The sequence below is a fragment of the Mauremys reevesii genome, linkage group 1, assembly GCF_016161935.1.
Source record: "Mauremys reevesii isolate NIE-2019 linkage group 1, ASM1616193v1, whole genome shotgun sequence".
NCBI classification, from domain to species: Eukaryota; Metazoa; Chordata; order Testudines; family Geoemydidae; genus Mauremys; species Mauremys reevesii.
In genome coordinates, this window is record NC_052623.1 from 267294843 (window position 1) to 267310916 (window position 16074).

The 16074-nt window shown below is 47.2% G+C and overlaps 1 protein-coding gene across 3 annotated transcripts in view; it reads left to right on the forward strand.

Annotated features, from left to right (window-relative positions):
* The window catches only part of NOL12 (nucleolar protein 12), a 28716-nt gene extending 16917 nt beyond the window's left edge, over positions 1-11799 (forward strand). Inside the window, exons 1-6 of one of the 3 annotated variants that reach the window (XM_039499117.1) lie at positions 5015-5140; positions 7548-7685; positions 7968-8016; positions 8510-8652; positions 9956-10047; positions 11045-11799. In XM_039499117.1, coding sequence (XP_039355051.1) covers positions 5030-5140; positions 7548-7685; positions 7968-8016; positions 8510-8652; positions 9956-10047; positions 11045-11216 — 705 coding nt within the window. In that variant the 5' untranslated portion in view covers positions 5015-5029 and the 3' untranslated portion in view covers positions 11217-11799. Of the gene's footprint in view, positions 1-5014; positions 5141-6704; positions 6972-7547; positions 7686-7967; positions 8017-8509; positions 8653-9955; positions 10048-11044 lie in introns of those variants that run through there. The other 2 variants (XM_039499135.1, XM_039499126.1) reach the window with 2 other exon arrangements.
* Positions 11800-16074: the final 4275 nt, after the last annotated feature.

The following is a 16074-nucleotide window of genomic DNA, read 5'->3' on the forward strand; positions in this document are numbered from 1 at the left end:
GGTGTGGGGGGGTGCTGCCGCACCCCCTGGCTTGAAGTGGTTTCCATCGTATCCAGGGTTTACAGTTTGGTTCAGTGGCTCTCAGCACCCCCCCCCCGTACAAATTGTTCCAGCGCCCCTGCTGGGGCACATGAGCGCAGCACGATCTGGAGGGCCATGTCTGTTGGGACTGTGTGTGCACCTTGCCCGTTCGTCATGCCCCCGAGAGCATAAAAGGAGGTGCTGATCCAACAACCACTCCGTTCCTTCAAACCACTGTAGGCAGCAAGTCGGCACTGACAGGGCATGTCACTTCCCGTTTGATCTTTGCTTTGCCCCCTAAGGAGAATTTGCTCTTTTTCTGTATGCAGCTGCTTGTTTAAAATACAGTTAGAGATAGAGTCTGTATTAGATTCCTGATCCACTGGGCACTTAACATCCTCCTTAGCCTCCATCAAGTGTTTCCAGTGCTGACGCGCACACCCTTTCATTGGTCAAAGCCAAGACAACTTACTTCAACCCTGTCTTTTCTTTGGTAGTTTAACATCCATCACAGATGACCACATGAGATCCCTCTTCCATTAAGGAAAAGGGCATGTTCCAGGCTGGGGCCCAATTTGTAAATCCTTTAGTTCTCACACTGTCAAGCCCTCGATACCTGCCTCAATTACATTTTTTACAAAGAATCATAAAGGCAACATCCTCAAGGGCAGAAATACCAGAGAAAGCCACACTGAGATCTCCGTCTCACATGGTTGAATCAGGATGCAGACTGGTTCCCCAATGGGCAGAGACACAGACCCCCAAGCCCCTGGAATCCATGCCAAGGATATTGTGAAATCATCCTTTCAGAGCCAATCAACCTGACTGTCCTCTTCTCCAAAGCCAAGTGTCATGGGCAATAAGGAATCAGCTCCTTCTACAAGCGCTACCTCTACCTCTGTGTCCTGCTCTTGAAGCAGGCCCAAAGACCGCTTCCCATTACAGTATTAGGGTTCTCCCTCACTGGTGAAGACAAAAATGTAAAGAAGCCCCAGGCATATTACTCTTTCAATATTACTCTAGATACGTCAGCCATGTCCTTGACAGCAGAGCAGCCCATCCTACTTCCTCAGTGCCAAGTGCTGCAGCCTCATCTACCTTGGCTACTTCAGCATCAGGACCCTCTGCATTGACTGTGGCATCCGTGTCTTCCTGGGACCTTTCAGCACTGAGGAGGTCCACACCTCTCTTGGTGTCCGTAGGCCTAAGTAAACCAAAGTTGTGACTTTGGGCCTGTGTGAACCAAAGTTCTTCCATGCTGTGAACTTTAACCAGCCTAAGATGCTAATAAACAGCAAGCAAAATGTGTAACTGTCAGCTTTTTTAGCTTGCAGCTGTAGGACAGCTCGAAACAGCAAAAAGCGGCAGTAAGTAAGGGGGAGAAGGGGGAGGAAAGTCTGCATGCGTCTGTGCTGTGAAGGCCATAGATAAATATGCGAATGAGAACAGTTCTAACATTATAGTGTTAAGTGTAACTGTTGCCAGGGGGAGGGAAAAAGGGGGAAAAACAAGGGGGGTATAAATGCTGGGACCCCGCCTGCGTGCGGGTGTGCAGGATTTGAGAATGCTTTTTCTCCCTGGCACCTTTTTTGAGCTCAAATAAACTTGGTTTGCTTCTCCACCCTGGTGTGTTAATTAGTGCGACGCACACCGGGCAACGAACTCCCACTGTTGCTCCTCCTCGGGCCCTTTGGGCCGGCAACACCTCCCTTCAGCTTGGCCCTTACTACTACTTCCTCAGCACAAAATAAAGAAGCCCCCACTTGCACCTTTCTATTGTCCTTGACATGCTATCTATGTGCAGCAGGTTTTGGAGCCAGAGCACCCCAGAGTTAACCTTGTTGTCAGAAACAGGACCAAGGTTCATCCTTGGATCTCTCACTTCCAACATCTTCATTTTGGTGAGGCTCCTTTTACCTCTTGGATGCCTCCTGCTTCCTGGGTTCCTCCTGGCATATCACCTCCATAGCCTTATGGTTCAGTGATATCGTAGCCTCACGGGACCATGTGGGTTCCATTGCCTGTACCTGAAAGGGGGTGAAAATCCAAGAAGGCAGAAAAGAGGTCAGGATGGTTACATTTTCTTCTGCTGTGAGAGCTCCAAAGCATCTCCCTCAGAAATTCTGATCCGAAGAATGGGAGGATGAAGAGACTGATGTGTATCCTGCCACAGAACCTCTTCATCCCTTCTATTCATCCCCAGATGACACTGTGGCTCCTCCAGCAACTTTGCCTAATGACTACAAAAATACCTATGGGGAGAACTGCTGAGACTCTAGACCTGGAGCTGGCAGCTGAGCAGAGAAAGTCTCAGTTTGTGCCACATATTACAGGCCCTAGTAGGGTAGCTATTCCCACAAATGAAGGTTTGAATGCTTTTGCAACCACCCAACCCACAAAAAAGAAACCAATAATCTATTCTTCTTGTTCAACACCTGGGGAGAGAAATTCAAAGAGGTTAGATCTTCTGTGGAAAACGTCATACTCCTCAGCCTCCCTCCAGATGAGGATAGCCAGCTACCAGGCAGTGTTAGCTAAAAACTGCTTCCTCACCTGCATAGGCATGGGAACTAGGAGTGTGCAGGGTGCTGCAGCACCCTCAGGTTTTGCACAGAGCTCTGCTCCCAGCCCCATGCCCAGGGTCCAAGCTGCCAGCCCTGGGCCTGGGGCTCCACTGCCGGCCCTGCGCTCAGGGTCCCGGCCCCACGTTCAGGGTCCCGGCTGCTAGCCGCACACCTGCCCCCAGCTGTGGCCCCAGCCTCAGCCCCCTTATCCCTTTCCAGTTCCCCTCCTCCCCCACTCTCGGAGACATGGCCCTGCTCCTGGCCCCAGCTCAGGGGACGGGGCGCAGACAGGGGTAAGGGAACTGGCTTTCAGCAGCCCCACTATTAAAAGTGTTACAGTGCCACTGCTCACCTGGGATAAACTGTCTCACCAGGATCCTGAGGCTGTTAAAAAGGAAACTAAGTCAGGGATAGCAGAGGGTCATCAAGTGACAAAACATGCCTTCTAAGCAGCTTTCGATGCAGATGATAGCAGCTAGAGCAGTGGCCATACCTGTGATGATGCATTGATATTCCTTGGTCCAGTCTTTAGGTTTGCCTGAGAGGTCCAAAGAACCATTGAGAACCTCCCTTTTGAGGGGCCCTGTATAAAATTAAAGAACTAAAGTTAGCTTAAGTTTGGTTAAGAAAATACATATGTGTTGTAAAAAAAAGGCTGTGACTAGCAAGTAGAAGGAAGGCTTTGGAAATAATGAGTTATAAGTCCAAAAATAATAAAGTAGGGAGGATGTCTGGTTCAAAGAATAACTAATGAGATAAGGGAATTTTTCTAAAAAGAAGGCCTCTGATCAATAGGGGTGACTGCAGATGGCTTTAAATCACATAGAGAATCTGTCTTACAATGAGCCGACGCAGCCCTTCGAACAACCCACACACCAGTGTTAAAGCCTATGTGAACCCAGATGCAATGGGAAAACTGTTCCTCACCAAGAAGGAGGGAAGGAAAGGCCTTGGGAAGAAAGGAGATTGTAAATCTTATCTGGATTAAGAGTGGAAAGAAGGGTGAACTGTCTCCAGTTGGTTTTTAGCTGAAGTCAGTAATTGGCAGTGACATCACTTGTTTGTTAAAAGGTATAAAAAGTAAACTCTTAAAGGGTTCATTGCTAATACCTTCCTGACCAAGTTGGAGCTGGCTGATATGAGTCTGAGAAATCCCTGGGTTTAGCTCAGTTGTAAGTATCTTGATCAAATGGTTCTAAATGTTTTGTTACTGTTTGGATGTAGTAAATTGCGTATTAGTTAGGCTTTTTAGGCATGTTTAGAGCAATTGTATAAGTACCATTGGCCTTTTGATTTAATAAAAGAATTAATGGTTAAATTAGTTGTTTGGTGATTTCCCATATCAATATTAATAATTTAAAATATTATTAATAATTCCAACAGGCCTAAACTAATGATTCCCTGCATTCTCTATTAAAGATTCAAGAGCCATGCTGAGGTCTCTAGAACTATTATCCTCCATCTGCAAAGAAGTTAACTCCTTAGTTTAGATTTCAGTCTCCGGGGTTATATAGGTAACACACTAACCAAAGGCCTTTGCACGAGTCCAGAGAGTTACTTATGGGATAGATGCATTTTCACAGAGATCAGCATCTGCAACTGCTAACTGGATGACCATGTCATCTGCTGCAAGGTCTTATATCTGACAGTCCAGTCAAGAATCTTGGACCAGCCTTCTCTGTGGACCTGTTCCCCTCCTCCTGCTCCTTTGGCAACAACCTTTCTTATTTCCTTGTTGCATGGAGTAGAATTGCCTCAGACCAATTGTTCTTAAAAATCACTTCAAAGGGAAACTTTATCCAATTTCACTCCATGCTGCCTATATTCCTCTTCCACATCCCTTTCAGGGATCCCTAGCATGAGATAGTGCCAAAGGAAGAAATGTTATCCCTTCTCCACTTGGGTACTGTAGAGATGTTCTGGAGAAAGGTCATTCCATTTCATGGAGGATGTTAATATTTCAAAATGTGGTTTAATTCCAAATTTCAAAATTCTCCATGAAAGGGAATGGAGTCCCATCTCTGGAGCAGTGCCCTTTAAGTGCTGCCCAGAGCCAAGGACCCTAGAGGGTTCCCAGCAGCCCACCATACAGGCAAGCTGGGAGGAAAACAGCTGACAGACAGGGTTCCATGGGAACGTCAGTGAAATTGCATCATCTCTGCAAAATATTTTGAATTGACAAATTTGTAACTTTTCCCACCTGCTCTACTCAGCAGCACAGTGGAAATAAAATAACAAAAATAAACAATGTAAATGTTTAAAGCACTGTATGGGTATTAACTTAATAACACCTACCATTTCCTAATGCCCTTTACCAGTTGCCTGCAAGAGGATCCATGTAGGCAATGCTAGAAGAAAAAGTAATTTACCACAGTAACTGTAGTGATCCACATTCTTCTCTACTATTGCAGTTTTGTGATAGATTCTTGAAATAGTAGAAGGTAATGACAGTATGGGCCCTCCAGAAAGTCCTGAGCTTGTGCATGCAAGGAGCATGCATTTCACCTACAAGTGGGATCCATGCAGGCAAATCATCTCAAACAATAATCATTATGGTAAGTAACCATTTTGTAAGTTGTTGTGCCCTTCTGTAAAGAGTGGGCACACCACTCCTGAGTTATGAGAGGGAAGAGTGGATGTGCTACTTCCAGGAGCTCTGATAGTATGGTGATGAGCACTGTATAAGAAGCTAGATAAGGCCATGTCTACAGTACAAAATTATGTCAACCTAACTTATGTTGGTATACAGCCCCCACCGTTATTAAATCACTCGTGTGTGTGCACACTTGGCTCCTTGTGTTGGTGGTGTGCATCTTCACCAGGAGCACTTGTATCAATTGTATTGTCACTGTGAGGTATTGTGGCTCCTGAAAGCCAGTAATGGTCAATGTAAGCAATGCAGTGTCTACACTGACACTGAGTTGACCTAATTACATGGAGTGTGATGCTACGCTGCTCGGGAAGGTGATGTTACTAAATTATGATAGAGAGGCATTGATGTAAGTGAGGGAGGGATAGCTCAGTGGTTTGAGCATTGGCCTGCTAAACCCAGGGTTGTGAGCTCAATCTTTGGGAGGTCACTTAGGGATCTGGGGCAAAAATCAGTACTTGGTCCTGCTAGTGAAGGCAGGGGGCTGGACTCAATGACCTTTTGAGGTCTCTTCCAGTTCTAGGAGATAGGTATATCTCCAATTATTATTATAATAAGTGGAGACATTCCACGGGCAGGACAATGCAAGGCAGCTTAGTAACCGTGACTTGTAGACCAGGCCTAAATAAATACGATAGAGAGGGGAAGATAATGGAGCTAGTCCAGATTGCTCCCTTAAGTACAGTTGCTGGACAAATGTATTCACACTCTTGGTGCCCTGCAGTGCATTAGGCCAGCCACTACATTGAGGGGAACATCTCCAGGCTCGTAAAGAGTTGGGGAACGAATATGCCCTCAGTCCCAGTGGCAATATCTCCAGTGTGTTAAAGGAACAGAGATAAAGGGCCACTTTCATCCCTCATTTGCACCCAGTGCCACTTTATTCTGTGGGGTTATATGGTTGTAACTGAGGGCAGAATTTGACCTACTAAGAGGAGAACAGGTAATTGACAAGAGGTGGGTACAGAAAAGCTGCACACTGAAGAATGAAGTTCAAATCAGGAAACTAGAGGAAAGGCAGCAAGGCTGTCAATTGATTCTGATTTTATTCCCTTGGTTGTTGTAGATAAGGTGTCAGTGCCTCAGAGAAGGACCCCCACAGAATAGCCAACCTAAGCATTCAAAAATCACAAGTCAGTCTCTCCATCTCTGCTCCCTGCCAACCTAGGATCCCAGGATTGGGAACTTCTAGCTATTGTTGTTATTAACGTGGGGCGACTGTTCTGGGAACGGCCTCAGGCATTGGGGGGGGGGAGAAGAAAGGGGAGATGCACCCCAGGAAAGCAGAGACACTGGTTTGAAACTCGCTGAGGAGCTCATCCTTGCCCAAAGCTGAGCCTGGCTGTAAGGGTGGGTCGGCGAGCTAGGGCTTGCATTGTGCATCCTGTCAGCCACACTTGTTGAGGCTGAGGGCCACCTGGCCCTGGTCTCTCCCACGCCCCAGGCCGAATCCTTCCCGGATGGGGCGTGGGGGAGGGACATCGCTTCACCCCCGGCCTGCCAGCTCAGTCTGTATCACTCCCCTCTCCGGAGAGCGGAGCCCATCCGCTGGGGGCGGTGCTGGGAGGCCGCGTGTGAGCCGCCGAGCGGAAGGAGGCGGAAGAGCCGGGCGGGGCCTGGCGGGCGGCTGTTCCCCGGAAGGAGCAGAGCTGCTGGGCCGGGATGGGCCGCAAGAAGAAGGCGGGGAGCGGCGCGGGGCTCCGGCGGGCGGTGATCTTCGATGAGGACAGTCGGCGGTGAGTGAGTGAGCGGGGCTCCGAGCCGGGCTCCATGGCCCGCAGCTGCCTGCTGTCACGAGGCTCCCACGGCACAGACGCCGCCAACCGTCCCCACGTGTGTGAGGGGCAGCTGCCCCCCGCTTCGGAGTCACCTCCCCACGTGTGCGTGTCAGGGGGAAAGGCAGCTGGACCCCCACTTCCTCCAGAGGTGCCTCCCCACGCGCGTGTGTGTGGGGGGGGGGAGAGTAGCTGGACTGCACCCCTTGCAGAGGTGCCTTCCCACGTGGGAAGCAGACAGACAGACAGACAGACACACACACACACACACACCCCATAGGGATGTTTCTTCTCTCCCTGCCCCTTTCTTTGTATGCTGAGTGAGGCGGGCCTCTTGAACTGGCAGGAAGTAAGATTGGCTGTGGCCTCAGCTTTGGGAATGCTTTATGCTGGCCCTCCTCCTCCTCCTCCTCCTCTACTCTGTGGAGAGCTGCAGGCCATATTGCCAGACTGCTGGTTTTCTTCCTCCCATTCCCCACTCCTCTCTCTGGGGACGGGAGGAGCTTCTGCAAGGGTCGGGGCTTCTCTTCTGTTCAGGATGGCTGTAACCTGCCCCATGTGCACTGCAGGGAGTACCTGACCGGTTTCCACAAGCGGAAAGTGGAGAGGCGGAAAGTGGCGGTGGAGGAGATCAAGCGAAAATTGAAAGAGGAGCAAAGGAAGATGAAAGAGGAGGTACTTTCCCCTAGGTGATCTTTGTGGTTAGCTGGTTAGAGGTGTTTAGTTCGTGGCAGTATGTTGTGGCAAGGGGCTATACAGTAGTTGTGGAATAGCTGGAGTGTTTCAGGCTAAGGGTAAGGTGTATTGACAAGACAGGGTGCTGAGAGGGGAACAAGACAGGCCCAGTTGTGGAGGAAGGGTGGGGGCATGCTTTGGGCAGGGGTTTAGAGGTTGTGCCATGGGTGACAGCTGGTAAGACTGGAAGTACTGCAGTGACTTGACTTGTTTCCTTTCTAGCGTCACAAGGAGTACCTGAAAATGCTGACAGAGAGAGAAGAAGCCCTAGGTGAGTGTTGTCTCCTGTGGTGGATCTGTACCTCATGATGACCAACAAATCAGTTGATTGGGGGGCGGGGGGATAAATGGCTAGGCAGCCCATTTAGCCCAGTGATTATTTTATTGCCCCCTGTGCCTGACTGAGAAGCAATGTTGATGGGCTATGGAGAGGAATCCCTCTGCCACCATTTTTCCAGGCAGAGACTGTATATGGTTGGGGTGGGAGATATAGAAAGCAGCAATTGGGAGGTGATCTGTAAGGCTTTGTTAAGGTGTGAGATCCTGTATATGGGGGAGAGGATGTTCTTATTGACTCCAGTCTCTGCCTCTGTGGCTTCAGAGCCTTCTCAGCCCTGTAATGCTGGGTGCAGCAATTGGGGCACCTACCCATATAGAGCAGGAACTGGTCATTGTGAATTTGCCCTGGGAAGCCCATTTGCTTTGTGTTTGCGTTGTTCACACCTTTCCTGCATAGACAGTGGTGTGTTTTGTTGACTCTGCAGATGAGGCTGATGAGTTGGAACATTTGGTGACATCCCAAACAGAGTCTGTGAGCATTGATCACCCAAACCACACTGTAACAGTGACTACCGTCAGTGACCTGGACCTTTCAGGAGCACGCCAGCTAGGACTCAGCTCCTCTGGGGTACGACTCCCTGCTGTGTCTCTGTCCAATCCTCATTGTGTCAGCCTCAAAAATCTCCAAAGCTGGTTGGATGGGACCAACATTCCCTAAATATGACAGTAGTTTGAGTCTCCTGGGGCCCCCAGTAGGAGCAAGGATGGGAAAGGAGACTAGCAACTTTTACACTCTTCCTCAATTGCCATAGTTGGTTCATGAGTGGGGGGTAAACTTTCCCAAAAGGCTGCTTCACGCCCAAAATTAAGTTCTCTGATATTCCACAGAAACTTAGTGTTGGTGAAAGGTGGTGAATTGTATCCCCAGAGCAGGTATGACATGACTAGCAAGTGTACAGACATCCCTACATTGCCTGTCCACTTGGCCTGAGTCCTGTCATGAAGAGCTCATCTCTACGGTGAGAGGGAATTTGTCTCCGTGACCCACTTAGTCCTTGGTCTCTCTGCTGAGACTGCAAATGAGGAATCCAGTTAGTTCCAGCTGTGGTGGCTTTTTGGTGTATGGAAACCCCAGAATTGAACTGAGATCTCAAGCTCATTTCCCAAGGGCCTCCAGGCAGTAATTGGTTGGAAATGCCTTGTGGTCACTATGAGCCTATGGAGTTGAACCAGTAACATAGAAACAAAAGGTTCCCTGTGTGGTAGAGGGAATCCTGCATATCCCTGAGGACATCTGCCCATCCAGAAATCCACCCTGGTGTCTTTTAAAAAATGAAACTCTCTGATTCATAATGAAACTCAGTTCTGTGTCCCTTTAGACCAGGGGTAGGCAACCTGTGGCACACGTGCCAAAGGCGGCACGTGAGCTGATTTTTTCAGTGGCACTCACACTGCCTGGGTCCTGGCCACGGGTCCAGGGGGATCTGTATTTTAATTTAATTTTAAATGAAGCTTCTTAAACATTTAAAAACTTTATTTATTTTACATATGACAATAGATTAGTTATATATAATAAATTTATAGAAAGAGACCTTCTAAAAGCGTTAAAATGTATTACTGGTACACGAAATCTTAAGTTAGAGTGAATAAATGAAGACTTGGCACAATACTACTTCTGAATGGTTGCTGGCCCCTGCTTTAGACCTTAATTACAGGTTGGGTCTTGGAATGGAACAGGATAGTGGTCCCCTCTTGGTCTGTGGAGCCCTTCCTTATGGTTTACTGAGACATTGGGAACCAAGTAGTGGAGGATTTGAAGAGTTTGAGAGGGTCATCTGTGAGAGGATCTTTTTTTTACAAAGTTGTTGTCAGAATGAGAGAGCTGTGGAACCACCTAACACTGCTCAAACTGACCTGTTATGTTTTGTTAGGGAGGAGGTAGTGGATTAGAAGAAAAGGAAACGTCGAGCAGATTCACAAGCACATTGCCCAAGAAGTCTGGAGATCCCTTCCTGTCCCAGAGGTGGGTATAAAACTACTCACCTCTCTCTTCCTGCACCAAACAATCCTGCAGCATTCTACCACCCTCTAACTTGGATATCTGGAGTATGCATGTGGGGAGATAACATAGGATTTTGATGTCCATCCTGGGCTTGCTGTGTTTTGTTAAGCTGATGGTATGCTCATCAGCTACCAGCAGAGGGCACCAGCAGAACACAAGCATAGATGGGCCATGGTGCTCCAAAGCTGGGTTTGCGGGGTGTTTTGCACTGATAGGTTTAGTGCTCAGTAATGTTAATCCCTGCTAGTGGCAGCAGAAGGATATTGGTGCAGTCTGGGTGAAGTCCCGCCCCCTCCTCAACAGATTTGTGAAAGGAGATGGTTTGCCAATCAGGTGACTTTAAAGCTTAAACCTGTGGCGTTCTCAACATTTTCTAGTGTCCAGGATTCAAAGCTGCTTTGGTGGCATTACAGGGTGGTATTTAATGCTAAAGTGACTGGACTGTGCTTCATTTTCAAAGGGATTAAAACTTTATGCAGCATACTTAGACTGCAAGTTCTTTGACATAGGGGTCATTTTTGTTGTGTTTGTACAGACCGAGTATAATGGGGTCCTGATCCATGATTGGGGCTCCTAGGTGCTAGTGCAATGCAAATATTAATAGCATGGTGCCCTGCATCACCACAAGCAGGCAAACTGCCTTTGTGGTGGAAGCTGTAATCCCCTTGTGTTTAGGCACCCCTCCATCCCAGCTAGGTCTCAAGGCTTGTCTACACTGTAGTGCTTAGTGAAGACACTGCCTATGCCAATGGGAGAGCTTAATCCACCTCCTTGAGAGGTGGTAGCTATATCAGTGAGACAAGGTCTCCCATCGACATAGCGCTGTCTACACAGGGAGTTATGTCAGTGTAACTGCATCGCTTAGGGGTGTGGATTTTCCACACCCCTGAGCAACATAGTTATATCAGCATAAGTCTGTAGCATAGACCAAGCCTCAGACTTTCTCTTTCCTCTACAGGATCTCTTCGCTCACTGCCTCACTGCACGCACGCAGCCGGAAGAAGCCCAAGGGAAAGCAGCTCAGGCGTGGCCAAGACCCACACAAGAAAACCCAGAAACCTAGTGCTAGACGAACCAGCAAGTCCCAGCGCCGGAAACTGACTGGCAAAAGAGGGCGCAACCAAGACTGATAGACAAACTGAAGTGGAAATTATCTGCAAGGCAAGGCTCTGCATTTGGCAACAGTCTCTGCCTGATGTGACTGCCCAGTTTGTTGTGGATGGGACCTTGTTTGGATTCTTGTTCGACAAGCTGTACAGCCGAGCCCATCTATCTCTTCTCCTGGTTGGAGCCAGTAAACGCTGGGCCTATCATTTTTCGTTGTAATTGCACGCAGTGGAAGGTTTGTTACAGTCTCTGTTGGGTGAGCTGTGAATCAAGCCTGGACCTGCCTTTTCTGCATAGGTCCCTCTGTTCCCTGGAATTTCCTCTTCCCATGGGAGCAGAGGAAAGCTAGTGTCTTACCTTACAGAAATGGAAGAGCTGGGTGTGGAGCGAATACATCTAGATGGTTTACAAGAGGAGGGAGAACTCAGCTTCCACCCGTGCTCTATTGCATTGACTTTGCAGCCCTCCTTGCTCAAGAAAGCTGGCCCCACTTTGAGTGTCTCGTGCTCTTTGCACAAAGCCACATGCCTGTATACAGATAACCAGGGTGAGATTGGTAACTTCCTGGTGTAAATCTTTATAAATATCACTTTGTAAGAGTGCAAATGTGTGTGCCTTATTACAGGTGGGATAGATAGTAGACTAAGGCCAGTTCCAGCTGGGAGGAAAGGAATGGATCCTGTTGTTGAGGGGTGAGGAGGGCCTTGAATTCTCCAGCACATAGCTCCTCAGCGAGGAGAACGCATGTGGAGATGTTTTAGTGACAGTACTGAGAGAGGCATGGCAGGAGTGAATTGCTCCATTGGTCACTGAAGGCTGCTATCTTACATCTGACAGTGTGACAGTTTAGAAGAGTAAGAAATCCCCTAGTGCACTGGCCCAGCTGTGTTGTTGTGCCCATGGTGATGGCGGCGACCTCTCCAGGCCTTTGCAGTGGTTGTCTTCTAAGCTCTTGAATGTTTGTGCCAGAGGGAGCTGTTTGTTCTCCTGTGGCTTGACTAGAAGATTTTTGGCTAGTCTATGCTACACTGGCATCGCTGTATAGCTGTCTCAACAAAGCCCCCTGGTGGAGACTCCGCGTATAGCTGCAAATGTATAACTCTTCACCCTGTAGTTAAACCACCACTAGATGACCTAAAATATGACTAAAGGAATCTCTTTCAGGTATCAGATGTGTCTACATAGGGGATGTTGCTGGCATAGCTCTGTTGGTCAGGGATGTGATTTTTTTTCACACCCCTAACCAACATAGTTAAGCTGGCAAACTTTGTAGCATAGGCCCGGCCTGTGTCTATAGGAATTGGTGACCCCTGATTATGGAATTTGGGGAGAACCCTCTAAAAGAAGATTAAAAGGGGAGGGAGCTGCCCAGCAAGTTCATTTTGACCTGGGAAAATATTCTCTCTGCCCCTGGTCAACTTTTCACCTGATGTTCTTATCCATCCCTCCAGAAGAGCAGCGCCATGGCACAAGCTCTGCAAGGCTTCTGGGCAATGAAATTACTATCACTCTTACAGTGAGCTCTTTATGGTGACTTTAATATACCAAATCATTTCTTCCCCATTCCACCCCTCAAAAATTCTGCCGGAGTAAAGGAGAAAAGGGCCAAATGTGGGGGTAGTGTCACCATTTGTTTTCTAGCTGCCATGCTAGAAAATTAACCTCTCTATGGCAGAATCTATGAAACCTCATTAGGTGATTCTGTGCTGGAAGAGTTCTGAGCTGCATAAAAATCCTGGGTGGGGAAGAAGCACTTGAGTTGTTTGTTGTTTTCTCCTCTTCGCAATAGAATTGTAGTCTTAATTGAGACAAGGTAAGTTAAATAAAGGAGCAGCTGTGTTCCATTTGTATGCTGTATGGAACACACAGGAGTGGGAGAGCGGAAGTGTGGCTTTATGGTTTAAAGGACTGGTCTAGGAATCATGCGGCGTGAGCTTAATTCTAGCTCAGTCACGGACTCCCTGGGTGACTGGCAAGACACTTAACCTCTGTCTCACTTCCCCATGGGTAAAAAGGGGGTGATAATCCTTCCTTTCTCTCACCTGTTGTCTGGATTGTCTGTTTAGATTGTAAACGCTTTGGAGTGAGGACTGTTTGCGTTGTGTTTGTATGGTGTCTGCCACATTGCAGCCCTGATCTCAGTGAGGGCTTCTAGATGCCACTCTAGTACAAATACATAATGAGGAGCTGCCAGTTCCAGAGGCGGTCTAGAGACAGCAGTGTGGATGTAAAACACTAGGTGATAAACCTATCGCAGTGTAGGTGATTTGAGGGGAGTGCCTTTGGAAGATAACTAATGGCACTTCTGTAAAAACTAGAACAAGATAAGCAGAGCACACATTAAATGAATTAAAAGCTGGCTAACTGATAGGTCTCAAAATGGAATTGTAAATGAGGAATCCTCATCAAGCAGGTGTGTTTCTAGTGGGGTCCTGTAAGGATCAGTTCTTGGCCCTACACTATTTTAACATTTTTATCAGTGACCTGGAAGGAAACATAAAATTGTCACTGATAAAGCTTGCAGATGATGCAAAAATTGGAGGAGTGGTAAATAATGAAGAGGACAGGTCACCGAGAAACAGCAATCTGGATCACGTAGTAAACTGGGCCCATGCAAACAATATGTGTTTTTATGTGGCTAAATGTATACATCTAGGAACAAAGTGTAGGTCATACCTGCGGATGAAGGGACTCTATCTTGGGAAGCAGTGACTGAAAAAGATTTGGGGTTTGTGGTGGAGAATTAACTGAACCGGAGCTCCCACTGTGGCACTGTTGCCAAAAGGGCTAATATGATCATTGGATGCATGAACAGGGGAATCTCAGGTAGGAGTAGTGAGGTTATTTTACCTCTGTGTTTGGCACTGGCACAACTGCTGCTTGGAAGACTGTTAATGAGTTCTGGTGTCTGCTGGCCCAGAAGGACACTTATAAATTGGAGAGGGCTCAAAGAAGAGCCATGAGAATGATTAAAGGATTAGAAAACATACTTTATAATTATACTCAAGCAGCGTAATCTACTTTGCTTAACAAAGAGAAAGTTATGGGGTGACTTGATTACAGTCTGTAAGTACCTACATGGGGAACAAATATTTAATAATGGGCTGTTTATTCTAGTGAAAGAAGGTATAGCACAAGCCAGTGGTTGGAAGTTGAAACTACAAAAATTCAGACTGGAATTTAAGGTGTAAATTATTACCAAGGGGGTATGTGGACTCTCCATCAGTGACCATTTTAAAATCAAGATTTGATCTTGTTCTACAAGATCTGCTCTAGGAATTACTTTGGAGAAGTTCTCTGGCCTTCATTATACAAGAGGTCAGATTTGATGATCACAGTGGTCGCTTTTGGCCTTGGAATCTATGTAGGTGGGAGTGTTAGCCACTCAGGCTTCATAAAGTGAGCTTTCATTTGAACACAACTGAATTTGTAGGCCCTAAAGTTGTGAAGAAAATCTTAAAACAGGGATCAGCAACCTTTGGCATATGGCCCATCAGAGAAATCTGCTGGTGGGCCGGGATGGTTTGTTTACCTGCAGCATCCGCAGGTTTGGCCGATCGCAGCTCCAACTGGCCTCGTCTCACCGTTACAGGCCAATGGGGGTTGCAGGAAGCAGCGGCCAGCACATCCCTCGGCCCGCGCTGCTTCCCACAGCCCCCATTGGCTTGGAACGGCGAATCGCGGCCAGTGGGAGCTGCGATCGGCCAAACCGGCAGACGCTACAGGTAAACAAACCGTCCCGAATGGATTCCCTGATGGGCCACGGTGTCAAAGGTTGCTGATTCCTGTCTTAAAAGCATGAATGAAGTGCAAACTTGGCTCAATGTTGTCTTCCTGAGTCTGCAGCCAGCCTGAAACAATAGGTCTGAGAGCTGTGAACTACCCCACTTATCTCAATAGGATGTTAACACCGAACCCAACAATGGCCATTTAAATGTCAAAGTTAACTATTTCACAGCCACTCATGTTAGCAGTAACACCCCACTCCTGTGTTTATTTAATATCTCTAAAATACCTCTTCTGCCTTCCCAAAAGTTGCCAAAAACTCCAGCTCCTGCTCCTGACAATTTCTTTGCTACCATTTTGTGTTGTCCACACAAAAATCCATGGCATGTGGAAACAATGAAAATGTGGGGATTCAATGTATTTATACCACGAAAGCTCATGCTCCAATACGTCTGTTAGTCTATAAGGTGCCACAGGACTCTTTACTGCTTTTACAATGTATTTATAGTTTACACTATTAAAATCACTAGCACAGGTCTACTATACGAAATGTTATTCATTTTCATATTTATTTTATTAACCTCCCCACTCCCATTTTGTAATGTAAATTGTCACTGCATGATTTCCAGTCTGTTGCAACAGTAATGCAAAATCCAGGGACCTTGGTGCAGGGTTTGGAATCAGACTGCCCTAGAGTAAATAGGTCAGGTCTTGGGTGTGAGTGGTTAAGGACGGCCAAGTGCCAAGTACTGGCCCTATGTATCATGCAGGCATCATTTGTCTGTAACTAAAATTTTCCAGAGGTTAGTCAGAGCCTCCCTCAAGTGTAGGAGTATTGGTTTTCTTTCAGTCATTTATAATTGCATTTCAGCCCTTAAGGAGAAAATGTCTTCAAAATCTAACACCACCTGTAAAAATTAACATGCAAGTCTAGCTCCTCATCTAAAGAGGAAATGTGATAATCCTCCCCCTTATTCACATGCTTGCAAACTGATGTTCATGTATGTATTTGCATACATGGTTATATATGCATGCATGTAGCTTTACATGCTGGGTGCAAGCATGCACCCAGGTTATGCACTCTTGTGCACACAGGCTTATACATGTGAGCACACATGCAATGGACTTTTGCATCTCTTCAGCTATGCTCGAGTT